Genomic DNA, 18,530 nt, shown 5'->3' with positions numbered 1-18,530 from the left:
TTGGAGGAGGGGCGTCAGCGCGCGGGAAATCGGGCGGGAAGAGGCAAAAAAAAAAAAAAAAAAAAAAAAAAAAAAAAAGGATTAGGGCGCGCAGCGGGGCGGTTCCCGTTCTTACAGTCGCGTGGCCCAGGAACCGCTGTTGCGCGAGGGAAGGCGGGACGCCCAGGTTGGTGCTAGGTCCAGAGGAATGCCCCGTTTCCTCAGTCCACAACTCGCGTCTCCCTCTCGCCCCACCTCGCTTCCCGCCGGGCCTGCGGGGCGAGCTGCGCGTCGGTGAGTGCAGCCCGGCGGGGAAACCCGCTGTTTGTAACGGGTGGCGGCGCCCATTAGGCGCGGCCCGGGTTCGGGGCGCAGCTGGCAATTTGCAGCCCGCCATCCTCCGTCGGCTCGGGCAGGATCCCGGGAAACGCGGGCCGGTCCGCTGGCCTGTGGCGGGTCCGTCTCGGAGCCTAGAGAACCGTACCCCTTGTTTCCGACCGTCAGCCGGCGCTTCCTGGAGATCCCAAGCGTCTTCACCGACGTTCCGAGGAGACTACTCTTTTTTTTTTTGGTCTCTTTTTCTTCTCCCCCCTCCTCACCCCCATTTTTGTTAATGGGGCCTAGGAGAAGAGTGCCTTGTAGTGTTGTCGCTGCATTTTATCTGTGAAAAATTTTCTGAAAGTGTTGCATTCAGTCTCCTCAAATGAATGCAAATCGCACAAGTTGTAGACGTCCGCGTTCTGTTCATTCAGCTGTCTGAAGCTCCGAGTGAGTCGGTATTCGGCAGTGATGAAAACAGACCCAAAACCTCGTCCTCAAATATGTTACTGCTGTAGCGCGTTCAAGTTTGTACTTGCTTTGCGTTCGGTTCCTTCAGAGGCCCTTGTGCCAAGCTTTGATGATTTCTTTTGTTAAGGCCCTTAAGGTCGCTTCGAGTCGGTGACGACCCTGGGAAAGCGCCTGGCCTGGTAGTAGCCCGTATCCAGGTCCTTCCTCTTCGACCATCTAGCCTGCGCTCACACCCCCAGATACGTGTTTGAAGCATAAAGATGTTACAATTTACGTAGAAAGCGAAGTCCACCATTAGCACAACACACACACATAATATATCTTGTAATGATGAATTTGTGCTGATTCATCCTATTGTAGCTTGAATAATTCGGAAAATGGATGTAACCAGCATCGTTTATTGTATGATTGCGTTCATCCATTATATTTTACTTGCCTAATTAGGAAGAAACTCTTGTTCGAGGGAACTGAAGACTTCAGGAAGCGTGAACATTTACTGCCAAGGAGAGTTAAATACTCGTAGAGCATAGCACCTGGGATTGTGGAGTTTGGAGGTGCCTTTAAGTGATAATGTAATTTTTGGCGAATGTCCCCCTCCATGAAGAGTGTATCTCATCAAGAGTCTTGTTAGGAGGTAAAGCTTAGTTTATGTTTTGGTTCTGTGTTACATGGTTCAGGTCTTTATTAAATATTCAACCAAGAATTGATGCCTGTAGGTAAGGGGGAATACTTGGATTATAGAGATTTAATATGCAAGTCCGGATTTGGAACATTTAATTGCTGTTTAAAACATGAGACATTTTACTAACACTAACAGGCACATATGGGATATTGTACTACTACTGCTGCTTTCTTTTAAGCTAGTACTTCTGGTATAGCCATTACTTTCTACCTTGATAAAGGGGAGAGAAGGCATACAAAGTAAACAGCCCTATCTAAGAACTTCCTCCTTCCAGTTTTGCATTCTTCTGACTGGACCTTAACTGGTGAAAGCCGTTATGACCTTTTTTAGATGCCAGGGCCTGATAGGGTGTTTTTTTTTTTTCTTTTTCCTTTTTCCATGTGTTTCTTCCTTAACCTGTTTTAATTTACTTTTTTAGGGTTACTCTTTAAATAACAGGAAAGTCTATCTTTTCACCATATTTTTCATCTGTTGTTTTCAGCTAAACTATCAAATTGCACTTTTGCTTATTCAAGGACTTGCCAACCTGATGAATACATTTAGTGGCTCCTGTCTTGTATAATTAATTTTATGGTCATTTTGAACTCTCAGTGAATTTAGAGCTAGTATTTACTTAACGTTAGATAAGCTAACGTAATTGAGATTGCACACTAGCCAGCTGGATGTTTCAAAATATAACTACTATTTCCTGAGTTCCAAACTATGTGTCCTACCTTGTACTGGCAGTTTAATGCTTATTATAGTTCTGTGAGTAAGTTATGGTTATCTTTGTTTTATGGATAAGAAAATTAAGATTGAGAAGTTAAAGAATGTGTCTGAAGTTACATAGCAGAGGTGGGATTCAAGCTCCTAAACCTTTTTCTGTTTTTTCCTTATAATAGGTTATGGGGGATCCATAAACAGCCCTACTGATAACTTCGTTCTAATTTCAGTCATTAAATATAACTTTCCCCTCTAATTTTCAGAGAATTCTGTCTCAGAATTTTGAAGTTATGCTCAATGAGTTACGACACACTTTTTAGATAAAGCTAGTGTGAACATGGAATGATTATGATTTCAATATTTGTTAATGCTTTTAAATCTCAGCTGTTTGTTGAATGCCACATACAATGTCCAAAAAGATGGTACTTTTACCATTTGTTCAGTTTTTTAGAAATGGAATAGGTAAGGCTTATTGAAAACTAACTTACAAATCCACCATGTCTGTGTGTCTTTGTGGTGAATGATAGGATTTTCCTACTTAATTCTTTCCTGGTCGGTTTCTGCAGTTAAGAAATTTAAGTGTTAATTTTTGTGTGTATAAAATCAGTTTTTTAGAAAACATTTTTTTCATGATTATGAAATTAATGAGGATTAAGATGTGTGTAATTTTGTATCTGGCCTTTTTCCTAACAAAGTAAAATGCGAACATATTTTCATGTTATTAAATAGGGTTTTAGGAATTTTTTTTAAAGATCATAACCTTTCATTTCATGGATCCAGTGTAGTGTAATCCACCCCCGCCACCGTTGTTGAACATTTAGTTTGTTTCTCTTTTTTTTCCATACTATACAAGCAGTGATAAACACTTTGGGTGCATAGATCTTTGTCCTCCTTGTTTTCTTAGGATTCATTTTGGAGAGTAAAAGAAGTGATGGTACGAACATTTCTTAATGTTCAATTTAAAAAACATTTCTATTTTTTTTTCTTTTCTTGGGCAGTGATGTTCATGAGAATCGGGCTGTTCATTTTGTATGAGCAGTTGGGAAATAGTGCTCTCCAGCTCACACCTCCCCTGTAAGTTATTTCTGCCTGCAGTGACTGTGATTGCTCAATTTCTCCAGAAAGAGAGGAAGGAAAACCTTAAGAATTCTCAGGAGTAGATGCAGGTAATACAGTTTATTAAATTATTAAGGGACTTGGTTATTGAAACCCAGTCTTGAACTTCATAATAAATACAGATCTCATGTGATAATACCTTTTCCATTTAATTAAATGTTTATTTATTTTTAAAAAATATTTTATTTATTTATTTGTCAGAGAGAGAAAGAGAGAGTGCACATGCATGGGGAATGGCAGGCAGAGGGCGAAGCAGGTTCCCTGTTGAGCAAGGAGCCCGATGTGGGACTAGATCTCAGGACCCTGGGATTATGACCAGAACTGAAGGCAGATGCTTAACCGACTGTTAGCACTGACACCACCCAGGTGTCCCTCCATTTGGTTAAATTTTAAAATAAAATTTTCTTTCTAACCTGCAGAAGAAAACCCATTTTATATATATAGAATCATCTTTTTATTATATTTGTTATAACATGCAGTTGTGGGGGGTATACTCTGCAGTATACTCTGATCAGTATAACCCTACACTTAATTTGCTTTTAAATGAAGAATTTTGTGTAACAATGTTCATTTAGTAGTCAGTTTTTTCCCCCAAAGTTCTTTTTTTTTTTAAGATTTTATTTATTTATTTGACAGAGATCACAAGTAGTCAGAGAGGCAGGCAAAGAGAGAGAGAAGGAAGCAGGCTCCCTGCTGAGCAGAGAGCCTTATGCAGGGCTCAATCCCAGGACCCTGGGATCATGACCTGAGCCACCCAAATTCCCCTCCCCCAAAGTTCTTGACTGTTTTGGTAAAATATTTGAAATTAGCTATATTTGAGTGCTTGGCCCAATGTTAAGTATCTTTTATCACATTTACTTGTGTTTTAAATATGTCTTGGTTATCTTTTGGGGTTTTAGTCAGAGTTTTTTCCTTTGCCTACTTATGGTAACATCATAAAATTATACTATCTCAGTTAGCTTGAGAAGTGGAGATTTAAATCCAAGAAGATAGCACTTGGAGAGAATTACTAATTAGGACTGCCAAACATTAATAGAAACAATTAAGTTGTGCTTCACTGAGCAGTGTTTCTCAGAATTTGTCCCAACTGTCATTGGAAAGGAGTTGTTACTTGTCATGTTAACAGCAATAACAAGGAAGTGCATGTTTGAAGTAAAGGAAAAAAAAAGGATAAATGTTTTAAAATATTTGTTTGTAATTTTTAAAAAATTTGAAATTGTTTTATGTGGTATTTTTGCAGAGTTATAGCAGAGGAAAAGTAGTAATTAACCATGGCACTGTTGTTTTGAAGCTGTTACAGATAGATGCAGTGGGTGATGTTAAGTTTTTCTTTCACTTGACATTGCAAATGAAATAATTTAGAATGCACTAGATGAGCTTATTTAAATGAGATCTGAGAAAAGTCTGTTCATTATAATAGCAGTGTAGTGCTCTTATAGAATGACTTTTTATGATTGTCTTTTGTATGTAAGTGGGTTTTGTATGTAAATGAGGGACTGGCTATACTTCCTCTTTTCAGAGAAGTCAGCAGGGTCTAGCCGAAGGCCTAGGAATGGATATTAGAAGAACTTACGTTCCAGTCCTGGGTCTGTTACTACATATGATCTTTATGTTTTAATCTTCAAACCTTAGTTTCATTATCTTCAATAGATGACAATACTTATTCTTTCATGTTACTATTTTGAGGTTTAGGTGTAATATTACAGATGTACAAGTATTTTGAAAAAAGCTAAAAATCTTACAGATAAAAAGTTTTGTTTTTATTTTCAGCAAACCCTTATCTCCATCTGTTTATACAGCTGTACCTGCTGGGATATAGGATGGGTATCTCTGAAACTCATCCTCCTTTATTTCATTTTCTGTCTAGCCTTGACCTTTTCAATTCACAGTCGATCTTTCTTCCTTTCTCATTTGTTCCTTTCTCCTCCTAGAAGTATCCATGGTGTTGTCTCCTAGTATTTAACAGATACAGCTAGAAAGTAACATTTGTATTTATGTGGCTGCATGTCATAATTTTAGGTATATATACTGTATCCAGAGTGATTTATAGTACAGAACATTCTGCAACAACTTAATTGTAATTGTGGCATTTACACTTGATAATTTACTTAAAACAGTTTATAACTCAACTGAAAGTACGCTTTGTCCTAATTTCCGTTTACTTAATGACTGTAATTATATTCCTACCACACCTTTGCAAATTATACTAGGTCCATCTGCTAATGGATTTACATTTTAGTGAAGAATATAGGTAACTTATTGAATGAACACACCTAGGAGCCATGGATCTGGCTTAATTTTTGAGATTAAAAAAATGACAACAGATGCAGTAAAACAGCACTTTGTAATCTTAGGTTATGTAAGTACAATTGACCCTTGAACAGAGCTGGGGTTAGGGATGCTGACCCCACGTTGTTGAAAATCCCCTTATAACTTTTGACTCATGTAACTAATAATAGCTTACTATTGATCAGAAGCTTTGCTGATAACATAAGTAGGCAATTAGCACATATTTTGTGTTACATGTACTATATACTGTTTTTTTTTTTTTTTTTTTTTACATTTTCTTTATCTGAGATGGAGAGAGAGAGCATGAGGAGAGGTGTAGGTGAGGTGGAGAAGAGGGAGCGGGAGAAGCAGGCACCTCACTGAGTAGGGAGCCTGTCATGGGGCCAGATCCCAGGACCCTGAGACCTTGACCTTAGCCAAAGGCAGACACTTAACTGACAGAGCCACCCAGGCTCCCATATATATTGTATTCTTACAATAAAGGAAGACGGTAAAAATACTAAGAAAATCATAAGAGAAGTACATTTACAGTACTATAATTATTGAAAAAAATCTGCATAAAAGTGGGCCTGTGCAGTTCAAACCTGTGTTTAGGAGTCAACTGTACAGATCTTTTAGTCTTGAGGATAAAATGTCACTAAACTATGGCTTCTTGGAATCTTGCTTGGAAGTTTTAACAAGCTTTTAATTAATTTCATATTTGATGTTATTTTTGTTTTAGGTCTATCTTTTAACCATACAGCTGGGTTTGGTTTATTCATTTTGAGAGTATCTCTTAACAGGTGAGTTAATCTATATTTATTATGATTGCTGATCTATTTAGACATGTTTCTACCATTTTATTGTTTCTATTTATAGTAGTTGGCCATTGCTTTGTGCCTTCTTTTGGGTTGTTTTTTATTGAGATATAATTTATATACAGTAACATTCATGGTTTTCTTGGTGTATAGCTCTTTGTGTTTTAGCACACACAGCTGTGTCACTATTACCACCACCATCATGATATAGAAGAGTTTCATCATCCCCTCCTCCCCTCTTATATTGGCAACCATTGAACTGTTTTTCATTGCTAATTTTACTTTTTCTAGAATGTCATGTAAATGGAATTTTGCAGTCTTTGTCTTGTCTGGCCTCTTTCACTTCAAATACTACAATTGACTCTTGTCTTAGTCTAGTTCAGGCTGCCATAACAAAATACCTTAAGTTGGGTGGCTTAGAAACAACAGAAATTTACTTCATAGAGGCTGGTAAGTCCAAGATCAGGATGTCAGCAGTTTCAGTGTTTGGTGAGGAGGACCTACTTCTGTGTTCGTGGATGGCCATCTTTTCACTGTAATCTCCCATGGTGAAAGGGGCAAGATAGCTCTGAGTTGTTGGTGATGATGGTGGTGGGGTTTCTTATAAAAGCCATAATCTCTTTCATCAGAGTTCCCACCTCATCATCTAAGCATATCCCAAAAGTCCTACTCCTAACACCATCACATTGGGCATTAGGATTTCAACATATGAATTTTGGGAGAGTTATATTCTAGTAGCATTCACCCAGGTTTTTGTTTCTGTTAGTAGTTCATTCATTTTTATTACTAAATGCTGTTCCATTATAATGAAGTACCATAATTTATTTATCCATTCACCAGTTGAAGGACATCTGGCTTGTTTTTGGCGATTATGAGTAAAGCTACTATAAGCATTCATAGAAAAGGTTTTTAATTAGTGTAGGTTTTCATTTCTCTGGAGTAATTGCTTGGTAATGCAATTGTTGGGTTGTTAAGTTTATGTTTTTCTTTCTAAGAAACTGTGTATCTGTTTTCCAAAATGGCTGTGCCATTTTGTATTCCTACCAGCAATGTATGAAAATTCTGATATTTGGTGTTCTCAGCTATTTTTTATTTTAGCTATGCTAATAGATGTGTAGTGCCACACTGTGATTTTAATTATGCATTTCCTTAAGGTCTGATAATATTGAGCATCTTTTAATGTATTTATTTGCCATCTGCATATCTTATTTGGTGAAGTGCCTATTCAGATGTTTTATTCATGTTATAATAAGTTTGTTTTCTTATTGAATTTTAAGTATAGATTCTTTGTGTATTCTGGATAGAAGTCTTTTGTCAATTTCTCTCAGTCTGTGGTATGTCTGTGTGTGTGCGCATGCGCGTCTTTATATTTTTTATAGTGTCTTTCACAGAGCAGAATTTAAAAATTTGTTTAAGTCCAGTTTATTTCTTTCTTTTTGATAGTTTTTTTGATTATAGTTTTTTTTTAAAGATTTTATTTATTTATTTATTTATTTGACAGAGAGAGAGAGAGAGAGAGAGAGATCACAAGTAGGCAGAGAGTCAGGCAGAGAGAGAGAGAGAGGAGGAAGCAGGCTCCCCGCAGAGCAGAGAGCCCGATGCGGGGCTTGATCCCAGGACCCTGGGATCATGACCTGAGCTGAAGCAGAGGCTCAACCCACTGAGCCACCCAGGTGCCCCTTGATTATAGTTTTGATGTTGTTCCTAAGAAAACTTTTAAGAAACCAAGGTTACAAAGATTTTTCTCTTAACTTTTCTTACAGCTTTAATATAGTTGCAGTTTTCACATTTAGGTCTATGATTCATTTAGAGTTAATTTTTATAAAAGGTATGAGGTATTGGTTCAGGTTCATGTTTTGCAAAAGAATGTCCAGTTGTTTCAGCACCATTTGTTCAAGACCGTCCTGTTTCCATTGAATTGCAACTTTGTATAAGTTGAATCTGCAACTTTGTAGAAAATCAGTTGGTTATATTATGTGTGGGTCTATTTCTAAGCTGTCTTCTCTTTCCATTGATTTACATGATAATCCTTTTATTTATTTTTTTTAAAGATATGATTTATTTGACAGACAGAGATCACAAGTAGGCAGAGAGACAGGCGGGGGCGGGGGAAGCAGGTTCCCTGCTGAGCAGAGAGCCCAATGCAGAGCTCGATCCCAGGACCCTAAGACCATGACCCGAGCTGAAGGCAGAGGCTTTAACCCACTGAGCTACCCAGGCACCCCTTATATGTTAATCCTTTTGCCAATACCTCATTCTCCTGATTGTGAAATTTTATTTTTATTTTATTTTATTTAAAAAAAATTTTTTTTTTTTAAAGATTTTATTTATTTGACAGAGAGAGATTACAAGTAGACAGAGAGGCAGGCAGAGAGAGAGAGGAGGAAGCAGACTCCCTGCCGAGCAGAGAGCCCGATGCGGGACTCGATCCCAGGACCCTGAGATCATGACCTGAGCCGAAGGCAGCGGCTTAACCCACTGAGCCACCCAGGCGCCCCAAAAATATTTTATTTATTTGACAGAGGGAGAGATCACAAGTAGGTAGAGAGGCAGGTAGAGTGATGGGAGAAGCAGGCTCCCCGCTGAGCAGAGAGCCCTATCCCAGGACCCTGAGATCATAACCTGAGCCAAAGACAGAGGCTTAACCCACTGAGCCACTCAGGTGCCCTTGATTGTGAAATTTTATACCAAGTCTTTTTTTTTTTTTTTTAAGATTTTATTTATTTATTTGACAGAGAGAGATCACAAGTAGGCAGAGAGGCAGGCAGAGAGAGGAGGAAGCAGGCTCCCCGCGGAGCTGAGAGCCCGATGCGGGATTCGATCCCAGGACCCTGAGATCATGACCCGAGCCGAAGGCAGTGGCCCAACCCATTGAGCCACCCAGGCACCCTATACCAAGTCTTGAAGTCAGATAGTGTGAGTCCTTTAACTTTGTATTTTGCTTTCGAAATTACTGTGACTATTCCAGTTCCTTTGCCTTTCCTTATAAATTTTATTGTTACTTTATAATTTTTTCCTTATAAATTTTTTTTAATCAGCTTGTCATTTTTTATGAGAAACATATTATATTATATTATTCCATTTTCAATTCTTTGGGGTATATACCTAGAACTTGGTTTGCTGGATCATATAGTAGTTCTATTTTTCATTTTTTTGAGGTACCTCCATACTGTTTTCCGTAGCTGCTGCATCATTTTATAATCCCACCAACAGTGGGTAGGTGTTCCAATTTCTCGACACCTCACCAACACTTGTTATTTTCTTTGGTTTTGGTTTTGCCCATTGTAAGGGGTCTGAAGTGGTATCTCATTATAGGTTTTTTTTGTTTTTGTTTTTGTTTTTAAAGGTTTTATTTATTTATTTGACACAGAGAGAGAGAGAGATCACAAGTAGGCAGAGAGGCAGGCAAAGAGAGGGGGGAAGCAGGCTCCCTGCTGAGCAGAGAGCCTGATGCGGGGCTCAATCCAAGGACCCTGAGATCATGACCTGAGCCGAAGGCAGAGGCTTAACCCACTGAGACACCCAGGTGCCCCCTCATTGCAGTTTTTTTTTTTTTTAAATATTTAATTTATTTATTTGACAGAGAGAAATCACAAGTAGACGGAGAGGCAGGTAGAGAGAGAGAGAGGAAAGCAGGCTCCCTGCTTAGCAGAGAGCCCGATGTGGGACTTGATCCCAGGACCCTGAGATCATGACCTGAGCTGAAGGCAGTGGCTTAACCCACTGAGCCACCCAGGCGCCCCCCTCATTGCAGTTTTGATTTTCATTTGTCATGATGATGATGGTGGGCATCTTTTCTTTTTTTCTTTTTCTTTTTTTTAAAGATTTTATTTGTTTATTTAACAGAGATTACAAGTAAGCAGAGAGGCAGGCAGTGGGGTGGGGCGGAAGCAGGCTCCCTGCCATGCAGAGAGCCCGATGTAGGGCTCAATCCCAGGACTCTGGGATCATGACCTGAGGTGAACGCAGAGGCTTTAACCTGCTGAGCCACCCAGGCACCCCAGTGGTGGGCATCTTTTCATATGCTTATTTACCATTGGTATATCTTTAGAAAAACATGTATTTTTTGCCCATTAAAATTTCTTTTATTATTGAGTTGAGTTCATATATTCTGAATATTAATCCCTTATCAGATAATGGTTTGCAAATATTTCTCCCATATTCTAGGTTGCTTTTTCACTCTTTTGTTTCCTTTGCTGTCTTTCGTTTTTTACTATCATTTTTAAATTTCTAAGAGTTGTTTTTTATCCTATAAATATTTCTTGTTATAGAATCCTTTTCTTACTACACAGATATTATCTTTTTACAATAATAATGATAGCTTTTTTGAAGTTCTTGTCTTTCTCCGTAGTTGCTTCATTGCATTTTTTTTTTTTTGTTTGTTTGCTTGCTGTTCCTTATTGTTAGAAGCTTTTCTCATGTATCTTGTTATAGTAAAGAGAGGGGAAATAGAACTAGAAAGCTGGTTGAAACTCTGAGTCTCTGTCTGCAGTCTCAAATGGGCAGTTTAATTGGAGAAACTCTTGGGTTAATAATATCTTTAGGTCTTTTCTGTTAAGGTAGTAAGATTTCTCAGAGAAAGATTTTCTAGTCTTCTTTCTGGGAGAGTATAGGCCTAGTTGTTGGTATTTCTGGGTGCTTTATAGGGGAAGAGAATAGTATTTGTTCAGCATTTAGGAATTAGGAATTAGGAATTAGGAATTTATATGTTCCCCCTATTTTCAGTATGTCATCTCCATTTCAGCTGTACTCTGGTATCCCTCAGTCCAGAGATTTTTTTTGCCTTCTCTAGAAGCAGTCTCTCTGAGGTACAATAGGGGAAAAAACCATATATCTGTATTCTTATTTTTTTCACTCTGAAAATTCAGGAGTTCTGTAATTATAATGACCTTCTTAGCCCCTCCTTTAAAATGTTATTCATGTAAAACTCACAACTATAACTTCTTTAAATTGTAAGCATTTGTTAAATTAATATTGTGATCACTTGTTTAGGGTCACAAAGTTTATTAAGTGTGAGACAGTTTGGCAGTTATACTCTGAACTCCACTAGGTTATATACTGGCCCTCCTGTTTTGTTTTGTTTGTTTTGTTTTATTTTTGTGCATGATAGTCTTTACTTTTAAATGATTATCAGTATACCCAGTAATAACATGTAATAACATGTAACCAGTTCTTGAATTCTGTCATCTAGTAATTTTTATTAAGAGGAACTTAAAGCAGCCCAAACAATTATACTAGTATGTATGTATGTATGCATTTTAGAGAGAGAGAGAGAGCGCATGCATGTGTGCAAGGGCAGAGGGGAGAGGGAGAGAGAGAATCCCAAGCAGGCTCTACACACACATCATGGAGCCCAAGGCGGGCTCAGTCCCGTGACCACAAGATCACCACCTGAGCCAAAATCAAGAGTCAGGTCCTCAACTGACTGAGCCACCCAGATGCCCTTATTGTTCTAACCCACAGCCAGAAAAGACTATTTTAAGGCTGTCTGCTGCTTAACACAGTTTACAAATATTTTTTTATTACTTTCTCATAGATAAAGCCACAGAACCTCAAGAAAGCTTTAGGGGGAATAAAAATCCATTTAATCCCTTTTCTTTTTTTCAGAACATTTATTTTACATCTAATAAATAAAAAGTCACTCTTGATATATATGTTGTTGAGTTAAAAGATGGGGAACCCATTAAATTTCTAAGAAATACAAGGTAAAAAAATGAAATCTTTAGGTAGGTTCTTTTTTTTGGTGTTATTAAAAAATTGAGGTGTAATTGATATATAGCATTCTAATAGTTTTAGTGGTTCAACATAGTGATTTGATATTTGTATACATTGTGGAATGATGACCACAAGAAGTCTAGTTAACATTCATCACCATATATAGTCACAGAATTTTTTTTCTTGTGATAAGAACTTTTAAGATTTGCTCTTGTAGCAGTTTTCAAGTAAGAAGTACAGTATTATTTGCTATAGACTGCATGTACATGAGGATAAGTTTTGTTTTGTTTTTTTTTAAAGATTTTATTTATTTATTTATTTGACAAGAGTGAGAGATCACAGGTAGGCAGAGAGGCAGGCAAAGAGAGAAGGGGAAGCAGGCTCCCTGCTGAGCAAAGAGCCCAATGTGGGGCTCGATCCTAGGACCCTGAGACAATGACCTGACAGGCTTAACCCACTGAGCCACCCAGGTACCCCTAGGATAAGTTTTAAGTTCAGACAAAGAAGGTAGATTTGTTATTCTCCAAAAAGTGAAAGGACCTACTATATAATACAGAAATAATTTACTGCCTTTTCACAAGAATATAATTCAAGCTTTACTAAAATTTCATATTCCATGAAGGCATCTAAAATTCTAAGCCTTGGAACAGGCACTTCTTTCTTCTTCCCGTGTCCACTTATGTGGTACTTTTTATGGATTTCTGGTTGATGTCTCAAAGTCCAAGAGGTTATCTAGGACTTAATCCCTGTTTACTGGAATTAGGTCTGAAGGATGGTCATTATCTCTCGAGTCTCCTCCATTTCAGTACTGCCCCTGCCATGGGATCTCAGGGCTGCAGTTTCATCAAGCTTGGACACTTTTTTCTCTTTGTAGATTGTACTATTCTATTTCTGCTTGAGCTGCTTTGGCCTGCTTCAGCTTCCATTTCTTTTTGCATGTGGACCTTGGACACTTTCTGGGTACCCACTTCTCAGTCTACAGAAGCTGCTGTAAACCCTGTGACTGACTGGCCATGGTGGTGGGGTTGCTGAGGCTAGCTGGATCACCCCCTCGGGTCACCTGACCCAGCTGCCCAAGATATGTGCCTGTGCTAGTGTCTTGTGGGCCATCCTCTCTCGTATCTTTTTAAACTTTGACCAGTAATCCTATGAGGTTAAGCATATAGACAAGGAAACACACTTAAGAGGGACTGTATAAATTTCTCACGGTCCCTTGCTTCTGTTTCGCTCACTTCAAACCTCAAGTTTTTATTATTTTACCTCCACTCTGCCCTGATTAATAATAGGAACTCCCAAAACCATACCACCAAACTCTTAACACTCATGCAAGTAGACCAGTGAGTCTTTCTGCAGCTTTGCCTTGTAACCCTTACCGCTTCTTGTCCCAGGGCCATTTCTGAACAGTAGAGGTAACAGTGACTCCACTGAACAACCAGTTCCAAATCCTGTCATCAAATCTATGTTCCTGTTCCAAATGGTAAGTTTTCTTGTGGTCATATTAAAACTTTTATGTATTTTAACTTTAGATATTTTCATCTGTGGGAGGAAAAAATAATCTTATGAACACAGGGTTAATTAGTATTTAGTGTTTTGAGACCACTTTTATGTGGAGGGAATCAGAAGTATAGGACTGTTGAGATTTATTTAGCCAAACAAAAAAGATACTGTACATCAGCTCCGATTCTATTGTTACTTGTTATATTTTTATCATAGGACACGTATTTATTTATTTATTTATTAAAGATTTTATTTATTTGACAGAGAGAGATCACAAGTAGGCAGAGAGGTAGGCAGAGTGAGGAGGAAGCAGGCACCCTGCCAAGCAGAGAGCCCAATGCGGGACTCCATACCAGGACCCTGAGGTCGTGACCTGAGCTGAAGGCAGAGGCTTAACCCACTGAGCCACCCAGGTGCCCAGGGCCACATATTTAAGTGCTAGACAGACAAACACAGTTGTAAAAGTTTTAATAGAATATGAATTATGATAGGAAGAGAATCTTATTGACTACTTTTTTTGGACTAAATTTTAAGTGACTTAATCTGATTATTAATTAAACAATAACTGTCATATACCAACTATCTTTCATAGGTTTGACATTAAGCTTCACAAATGTTAATCATATAATCTTGAAAATAACCCTTGAATGTATATTAGTGGTATTGACACTTTACAGTTGAAAAAACTGGGTTAGAGAGGTTAAGAAATTTATATTAGATCACAGAGCTTGTAATTTGACAGAGTTCGCTTTCAAACCTGAATATATCTGTCTCAAACCTTTTGCTTTTCTCATTGTATCTGATGACTTGTGGTATTTGAATTTTGGCCATGTAGAAAGTCAAAGAATTTTAAGATGCTAAAGAGAGAAAAATCTAATGGGTGTGGTTATGCCTGTGGATTGTAGAAAATTGTAGAAACTATATTTAAATGTACTGAACTATTATAATTTGTTTTTGGTTTTTTTTTGTTTTCAGGTAATACATGCATATTATTTCTTTTATTTTAAAAGAAATGAGTGTAACTAATATTGCATTAAGAGTTGAAACCTGGCTTTTAGCTACATGGCATGTTAAAGTACCTCTAATGTGGCTGGAAGCTTGTATTAACTGGATCCAAGAAGAAAATGGTAATGTTAATTTGAGTCAGGCACAAATGAATAAACAAGTGTTTGAGCAATGGCTTCTTACTGATTTGAGAGATTTGGAACATCCTCTTTTACCTGATGGCATTTTAGAAGTTCCAAAAGGAGAACTGAATGGATTTTTTGCTCTGCAGATTAATTCATTGGTTGATGTCAGTCAACCTGCGTATTCCCAGATACAGAAGTTGAGAGGAAAGAATACAACAAATGAGTTAATTACAGCTGAAACACAAGTAACCCCAAAACCTTGGGAAGCAAAGCCTTCACGAATGTTGATGCTGCAGCTAACTGATGGAATTGTACAAATGCAGGGAATGGAATATCAGTCTATTCCAGCTCTTCATAGTGATCTTCCCCCAGGTACAAAAATTTTGATTTATGGGAACATTTCTTTCCGTCTTGGTGTTCTCTTACTGAAACCAGAAAATGTAAAGGTGTTGGGAGGGGAAGTAGATGCTCTCTTAGAGGAATATGCCCAAGAAAAAGTACTTGCAAGATTAATTGGGGAACCTGATCCTATAGTTTCAGTAATACCAAATAATTCTAATCAGAGCATCCCTGGAATTACAGATGTTCTAGATTCTGCATTAGGACCTTCTGATGAAGAACTCTTGGCAAGTCTTGATGAAAATGATGAACTTATAGCAAATAGTGACACCTCCTTAGAAAGAAGATGTTTCAATACAGGTAGTTCCTCAAATACTATTCCCACAAAGCAGTCAAGTTTTGAACCACAACAAATTATTTCTCCAAAACCTAAGGAGGAAGCACCAAATCAATCTATGTATTTCAGTGATGGGGAATTAGATGACTTTTCACTGGAGGAGGCTTTGCTTTTAGAAGAAACTGTCCAGAAAGAGCAAATAAAGCCTAAAGAATTGCAGCCATTGACTTTGAACAGAACCCCAGATGAAAGTATAGAGAGATTTTCACATAAACCTAATGCTAAGGATAATTTTTCTTCGATATGCAAAAATGGAAACAATATTTGGAATGAGAAAAATTTATCTGAACAAATGACTAATGAAGGTAAATCTTGTCCATCTGCTGGAGACCAAGACAGTAGTATTTTTTCAGTTCATAATGTACCCCTTCCCCATGACTTTACAAATAAAGACTCAGAGACAGATAATGAAACAGAACAAACCTTCAATAGTGCTGATGGACATTCCTTAAATAATAAAATGTCAATATCAAATGGAGAGCTGGTAAATTATTTACCAAAAAGGAGTTCACACATTTCTAATGAAAATGATCACCATTTACAGACTTGTTCTTTAAGATCATCAGAGAACAGCACCAACCTTTCTATTGCCATGGATTTATATTCTCCACCCTTTATCTATTTGTCTGTTTTAATGGCCAGCAAACCAAAGGAAGTTACAGTAGTGAAGGTCAAAGCATTTATTGTAACTTTAACTGGAAATCTTTCAAGTTCTGGTGGCATTTGGAGTATAACAGCAAAGATTTCTGATGGCACTGCATATCTAGATGTAGACTTTGTGGATGAAATACTTACTAGTTTGATAGGGTTTTCAGTACTAGAAATGAAACAGTTAAAAAAGGATCCTCTTCAGTACCAAAAGTTCCTGGATGGTTTGCAGAAGTGTCAGAGAGATTTAATAGATTTGTGCTGTCTAATGACTATTTCATTTAATCCCTCCTTGTCTAAAGCAATGGTACTGGCATTACAAGATGTTGAAATGGAGCACCTTGAGAACCTGAAGAAGCGACTGAATAAATAATTTACCAAAATTGTATTAGAAAACAATTAACCAAGAAAATATTTAGAATTAAATTTGACCTTTTATGTTTGAAACTTTTTTGTAAAAAGGAGAAAGGAAGTATTATACCTTATTTTGGTTTAATTTTAAACTGTTTAACTATGTTTGTATATTTAGGTTTTTTTAATAAAATTTTTTATTGTAATGGTTAGACGAAAGAATTTGGTGACCCATTGTTATCGAGAATTTTGTTTTCTGCTTGTCATTCCACATAAGACGATTGCTAAAGTATTGTGTTGGTGTTTACTGATGAGTCATATTGTTGGAAGTTAGCAATTATAAATAGGTAGTTGTACTTCTCATATGTTGAGTTACGCAGAAGGATTTTTTTTTAATATTATTATACTTAGGAAAAAATCTAAATCCAGTGGATCAGAATGTCAGGCTTTCAGATGCAAAAATGCTTTGTTGGTTTTTATTTTACTGATAGTAAATATTTGGTATACTTTTTAAAAAATTTTTTATTTTTTATAAACATATATTTTTATCCCCAGGGGTACAGGTCTGTGAATCGCCAGGTTTATACACTTCACAGCACTCTCCAAAGCACATACCCTCCCCAATGTTGTTTGGTATACTTAAGGCACATATAATGTCATCCTGATATGTTTCAGAGATTATATTGAATGGTTTAATTATTTTCAAGGATAGTTTATTTCAAATAGCATATTGAAAACTTGAATATAAGATTCAGTAAATACTTTTTTTTGGATCAAAATAAGAAGTTTTGTTCATATCTTAGGTATTATGTCCCCCTTCCCCCCTTCTAAAAAAGATTTTATTTATTTATGACAGCACAAACAGGGGGAGCAACAGGCATAAGGAGAGGGAGGAGCAGGCTCCCTGCTGAGCGGAAGCCTGATGGGGGGCTCAGTCCCAGGACCCTGGGATCATGACCTGAGCTGTAGGCAGATACTTACTTGACTGAGACATCCAGGTGACCCTGTCCCCTTCTGAATTAGTTCTACATGTAGACCTACCTTTAGTTTTGTTGGGAGTACTGATTTTTTTTTTTTAATGGAGACTGTTTACCACTTTTCCACTTTGCTGTTAAAAAGTCACATTTGAAAGGTAAAGTTACTTTTATTAATCTTTTGCCTTTAGAAATTTAGAGTGTCTTAAATTTTTTTTAAAAGATTTTATTTATTTATTTGACAGACAGAGATCACAAGTAGGCAGAGAGGCAGGCAGAGACAGAGAGAGAGGGAAGCAGGCTCCCTGCTGAGCAGAGAGCCCGATGTGGGGCTCCATCCCAGGACCCTGGGATCATGACCTGAGCCTAAGGCAGAGGCTTTCACTGAGCCACCCAGGACCCCAATTTTTTTTTTTTTTTAAAGTAACTTCTACAGCCAATGTGGGGCTTGGACTCCTGACCCATGAGATCAGGAGTTGTATGCTCTATGGACTGAGCCAGACACGTGCCCTAAAGTATCTTAAGTTTTTAAACCATTACATAAATACTTAAGTAAGAGAAGACATGGTGTTTCTTTGAGTTAAAGTAACAACAGGAAAATATCTGGACGAGAAATACATATTTACAATTATAGATGTAAAAAATATTTTAAAAATCTTTGCCATTGTGTTTGAAGGATGATGATCAGAATTCAAGGTACAACACAGATTTTACTTCTGTATACTTGCATAATTCTCTTACTACAAGAGATCTAGGTGAGATGGCATTATCTTTTGTGATCTTTTAAATGTTCCTTACCTCTGTGACTAGTGCTTGAAAGCTGGGATTGGACCTTATTTTCTCTTCATATTCAGTCACTAAAGACTGGGTATATCCTTCTATATTGGTGCTATGATTCTGGCTCTGGTCTTCTTTGGCCTTGATTATTCCAGTAGGTTTACTTATTGATCTGTGACTTATTTTGTCCTGAAACTTTTGCCCATAATTCTGCCTGAATGGTTTTTCTAGAATGAATTTATTGTTTTCTCTTTGTTAATTTTTTTTTTAAATATTTTATTTATTTATTTGACAGAGAGAAATCACAAGTAGATGGAGAGGCAGGCAGAGAGAGAGAGAGGGAAGCGG

The 18,530-nt window shown here is 37.4% G+C and overlaps 1 protein-coding gene across 10 annotated transcripts; it reads left to right on the top strand.

The window, feature by feature from the left end:
* Positions 1 to 74: 74 nt before the first annotated feature.
* Positions 75 to 16,943, top strand: RMI1 (RecQ mediated genome instability 1). Of its 10 annotated transcripts, none has more exons than XM_032306861.1 (6): positions 191 to 273; positions 3,151 to 3,318; positions 6,279 to 6,339; positions 13,458 to 13,546; positions 14,542 to 15,068; positions 15,279 to 16,943. In XM_032306861.1, exons 5-6 carry the CDS (start codon positions 14,549 to 14,551, stop codon positions 16,451 to 16,453), a joined length of 1,695 nt encoding a protein of 564 aa, XP_032162752.1. In that variant the 5' UTR covers positions 191 to 273; positions 3,151 to 3,318; positions 6,279 to 6,339; positions 13,458 to 13,546; positions 14,542 to 14,548; the 3' UTR covers positions 16,454 to 16,943. The 10 variants fall into 10 exon arrangements, with proteins under 10 accessions (XP_032162745.1, XP_032162749.1, XP_032162748.1 ...); XM_032306855.1 differs by adding an exon at positions 4,788 to 4,854 and having other exon boundaries at positions 14,542 to 16,942; XM_032306854.1 differs by lacking the exon at positions 191 to 273 and adding an exon at positions 75 to 166 and having other exon boundaries at positions 14,542 to 16,942.
* Positions 16,944 to 18,530: the final 1,587 nt, after the last annotated feature.

Source organism: Mustela erminea, chromosome 12 (genome assembly GCF_009829155.1).
Source record: "Mustela erminea isolate mMusErm1 chromosome 12, mMusErm1.Pri, whole genome shotgun sequence".
NCBI classification, from domain to species: domain Eukaryota; kingdom Metazoa; phylum Chordata; class Mammalia; order Carnivora; family Mustelidae; genus Mustela; species Mustela erminea.
Note: the sequence above shows the minus strand (reverse complement) of the source record. Positions and strands in the feature narration are given on the sequence as shown.

Bases quoted from the DNA above. Each gene is read 5' to 3' on its own strand.
- RMI1 (XM_032306854.1), top strand. From the start codon at position 14,549: ATGCATATTATTTCTTTTATTTTAAAAGAAATGAGTGTAACTAATATT.